The sequence below is a fragment of the Orycteropus afer genome, unplaced genomic scaffold (genome assembly GCF_000298275.1).
Source record: "Orycteropus afer afer isolate SDZICR_OR568_19922 unplaced genomic scaffold, OryAfe1.0 scaffold00113, whole genome shotgun sequence".
NCBI lineage: Eukaryota > Metazoa > Chordata > Mammalia > Tubulidentata > Orycteropodidae > Orycteropus > Orycteropus afer.
In genome coordinates, this window is record NW_006921700.1 from 1,535,144 (window position 1) to 1,539,853 (window position 4,710).

At 41.3% G+C, this 4,710-nt stretch overlaps 1 protein-coding gene across 1 annotated transcript in view; it reads left to right on the forward strand.

Moving 5' to 3' along the window:
- Window positions 1-3,483: 3,483 nt before the first annotated feature.
- MRO (maestro) overlaps window positions 3,484-4,710 on the forward strand; it is a 14,153-nt gene continuing 12,926 nt past the window's right edge. Inside the window, exon 1 of the mRNA XM_007943811.1 lies at window positions 3,484-3,582. Within this exon, the coding sequence (XP_007942002.1) occupies window positions 3,484-3,582 (99 nt within the window). The remainder of the gene's footprint in view (window positions 3,583-4,710) is intronic.

Here is a 4,710-nt window from a genome sequence, read left to right on the forward strand (position 1 = left end):
AAAAAAAAAAAAAAAAAAAAAATGGTAAAAGTAAGTATCGCTCCTAACTCAAACCCTCAATTGTTCACCTCAGAGGCAATCCTTGTTAAAGTTTCTGCGTGTCCTCCTATTCTATGCATGTGCAACCACACGTGTACACACTAATTTCTCTATGTAATTTTGTTTTTGCATAAATGACGGCGTACTGTAGATACAAAACCAATAAAAACCAAACTTACTGCCATTGAGTCGGTCCTGACTCATAGCCACCCCTCCTTGGGTTTTTGAGGCAGTATCACTACAGAAGTAGATTGCTCAACCTTCCTTCTGAGGAGTGGCTGGTAGGTTTGAACCGCCAGGCTTCTGGTTAGCAGTCAAATGCCTTAGGCACTATGCCACCATAGCTTCTATACTGTAGATATTGTTAGGTATTTTTCACTCAACAATATATTTTGGAGATTATGTTAGCACATGTAGATTGACTTGATATTCTTTTTAATGACTGCTATGCCTATGCAGTGGTGTAGTGCTATAATGCCTAAGGCACTTGACTGCTAAGCAGAAGGCTGGCGATTCAAACCCACCAGTCACTCCTCAGAAGGAAGGTTGGGCGATCTACTTCCGTAGAGGTACTGCCTCGGAAACCAAGGAGGGGTTGCTATGAGTCGGATCTGACTCGACGGCAGTGAGTTGAGTTTTAGAGCAGTTGCCCTATAGTTGTAATATACGTGGAAGTTTTTGATATGACAGCTATTAAAGAACATTATGTTGTCCATTACAGTGCTACAGTGTCCATTCTTCATGTGGATCTTTGAGCATATGGTGGCCTAGTACATTTGAAGGATGAAAGAACTGTTGAGTGAGGGAGTAATTGTAGTTTTTACATTGTGAGATAATAACAAAACTCCCTCCAAAAAGGAGCTTCTTGGGAAGCTCTTTACCAGTGCAGAACTTATTGGAAGCACTTACGATAATTGGGTGTGCTTTAAAAACACAGAATTTCAGGCTCTTCTCTACTTTACCTCATGTAGGTGGGGCCCCAAAACCAAATCAAACCTGTTGCCACGTGTTACAGGGTAGAACTGCTCCACAGCGTTGTTTTTTTTTTTTTTTAATAATTTAATTATTTTGTTTTTGTTGAGAACATACACAGAAAAACATAAATCAATTGAACAGTTTCTGTGTGTACAATTTAGGGACATTGATTACATCTTTTGAGTTATGCTACTATTCTCAACCCCCCTTCTCTGAGTTGTTCGTACCCCATTAGCATAAACTCACTGCCCTCTAAGGTTCCCATCTAATCTTTCCAGTTGCTATCATCAATTTAGAAACTCTGGTGGTATAGTGCCTAAGACATTTGACTGCTAACCAGAAGGCTGGCAGTTCAAACCCACCAGCCACTCCTCAGAAGGAAGACTGGGCAATCTACTTCCATAGTGATACTGCCTTGGAATAGCAGTGAGGTTTTTTCTTTTCTTTTTTTAATGATCAATTTAATTTGACATAGATAGTTCTTAAAAGACTATAATGCTCAAGGCAGACATTTTTCACTAGTTAAGCTAAATTAAACTGTTAAATTGTTTAGTTTTAAGAAGACTTCAAAGGATAATTTTGGTTTAAGGGCAGTAATTTCAGGGGTTTATCCAGACTCCATGACTCCAGAAAGTCTTAAGTCCATGAGAAATTGAAATTCAGTTCTGCATTTCCCCCTTTTGATCAGGCCTCTTCTATGGAATCTTTTCTATGGAATCAAAACGTTCAGTAATGACAGCTAGGCACCATCCAGTTCTGGTCTCATGGCAGAGGACACAGTTGTTCATGGAGGCAATCAGGCACACATTCCATTTCCTCTTCCTGTTCCTGACTCTCCTGCTTCCTCTGTTGCTCCAGACGACTGGAAGCCAGTTGTGCTTTGGATGACTGTTGCAAGCTTCTAAGGTGCCAGGCACTATGCAACAAATTGGGAGGTAGAACAGAAGCACTAAACATGTTATTAGGCCAGTTAACTGTGATGTCCCATGAAACCGTAACTCTGAACCTCCAAACCAAGAAACAATCCCATGGAGTGTTTGGTTGTACATAAGCAGCCTCTGCAGCTACTCTTTTTCTTGTCATTGTTGTAGGTGTATCTGTCACACAATTTTTGCCAATTCAGCTCTTTAATAGTGCACAACTTATTGGAAGCACTTACAATAATTGGCTGTGCAACTCTACCCTTTATCAATTGGATTTTTCCATCACTGTAAACTAGTGCCTAAGGCATTTGACTGCTAACCAGAAGACTGGAGGTTCAAACTCACCAGCCACTCTTTGGAAGGAAGGTTGAACATTCTACTTCCGTAGTGATATTGCCTTAGAAACTCAAGGAGGGGTCACTGTGAGTCAGATCCTACTCGACGGCAGTGCATTTGGTTTTTTTGGTTTGTAAACTGTAAGTCAGTACTCCATAAGCATTAATCCCCTTTTTCTCTGTCCTTCCCACCCCTGGTAACCACTAATAAGCTTTGATCTCTATACATCTCACTAGTCTTTTTATATAAATGAGGTCATAAAATATTTGTGCTTTTGCAATTGACTTATTTCACCCAGCACAATATCTTCCAGCTCCATCCATACTGTAGCATGTATCAAGGCTCATCTCTCCTGCTGGCTGAGTAGTATTCCGTTGTATGTATGTATCACATTCTGTTTCTCTATTCAGCTGTTGATGGGCTGTTATAAATAGTTCTGCAATGAACACTGATGTACAAGTCCCCTTTTGAGTCTCTGTTTTCAAATCTTTTGAGTATATACCTACTTCCATTTTTAGTTTTTTTTGAGGAACTGCGGCACTGTTTCCCACAAAGACTGTGTCATTTTGCAATTTCATCAGCAACAGATAAAAGTCCCAGTTTCCTTGCAGCCTCGCTCCTTAGGGTTTTCTTGGCTGCAATCTTCATGGAAGCACATTGTCAGGGCCTACTGTGGCACCGCTGGGTGAATTCAAAGCGCCAGCCATGGAGTCGATTCCAACTCACAGCAACCTTCATTGGGTTTCCCAGGCGATAAAGCTTCACAGAAGTAGATTGCCCCATCTTCCTTCTGCTGAGTGGCTGGTAGGTTTGAACTGCCAATCTTCTGGTTAGCAGTCAAATGCCTTAGGCACCACGCCACCAGAGCACCTTTCTAGGTTAGTAGATGATTGCAAACCATTTTGCAGTACCAGGAATCCATATTTTATTTCTTTGGTGACTATGACGCAAGAAGCTTATAGACAGCACTGGGGAACAAGAGGGCAGAAACCCTCTCCCCACCAAGCTGGTTTTCCTCTTGGACTACCTTGAATTGCTATTTATCTTTCCCCATGACTGTCCCATGTCCTCACCAAGATGAAAGGCTTCAGGATTTTTGCTTCCTTTTATTTCTGCCCTGGCACCATGCTTTGTATAATGTTAGTTGATGACGATTATTTGGAAGTGTGTTTGTGGGCCCATGTGATGATTTTTTTTTTCTTTCAGTTCCATGGACAAAACACAGAGGAGAATCATGGGCCAGCCGTTTTCCATTCCCACCTCCCAACCCAAGAAAAAAAGGACACCAATGATGTCTTTCTTCCCCAAGGTTTGCTGCAAAATATTATGTACAAATGTCACTTTCCAGCAACCGTTTTGTGAAAGCTGTGAGCTTGCCTGGTCTATGGTTGGTTAGAATCTCCACTGAGATTCCTTCTAAAACAAAGTTTAGTAGCAGTTCTTTTTTTCTAAAAAATATAGTTATTCATTTTTAAATAGGCTTCATTTTTATTTAAAAGCAGTTTTAGGTTTACTGAAAAATTGTGCAGAGAGAATTGACAGTTACCATATGCTCCTCTTTCTCCACCACATGCTTTTTCTCCTGTTATTAACACTTTGCAATGGTATGGCACATTTGTTCTAAGTGATGAACCAATATCAATACATTTTGGTAACTAAAGTCCATAGTTTCCTTCTGGGTTCACTCTTCCATAGTCCTATGGGTTTTGGCAAAGGCTTCATGGCATGTGTCCACCATTATAGTATCATGCACAATAGTGTCATTTTCCTTAGATATGCCCTGGGTTCCATATCTGGCCTGCCCCTCTCCCTCTCCCTGAGGCCCTGGCAACCACTGATCTTTTGCTATGCTAGTTCTTCCAACCAGCATAAAATGGTTATAGTATAACAAGTTGATTGTTGTCGTTGTTATTATGTGCCATTCAGTCGGACCCGAGTCATAGTGACCCTTCCTTGGGTTTCCGAGGCAGTATCACTACGGAAGTAGATTACCCAACCTTCCTTCTGAGGAGTGGCTGTGGGTTGATTAGTTGAGGGAATTTAACTTCCTGCTAACTTAGTGATAAAGATAAAGAATGAACAACCTTAAATAATCAGAAAGAATCATGAGGCTTGGTAATCACCAAATCTCATAGGGCTGTGGAGACAGAGAGATCTGGCTCCAGTCTTCAGTCCCTCCACTTACTAAGGAGGTGGTTTCTGAAGCTGAGGGCTTTGTTCTGGTCTGAGCCTTCATGGTCTTGGTTCTGACTCTAGTATCCATTGCCATTGAGTTGATTCTGACTCACGGCAACCCTTCAGGATGGAGCAGAAGTGCCTCATAGGGTATCTAAGGCTGTAATCTTTACAAAAGCAGACTGCCACATCTTTCTTCTGCAGAACAGCTGGGGAATTTGAACTGTAGACCGTTTGGTTGGCACCTGAATGTTTAACCACT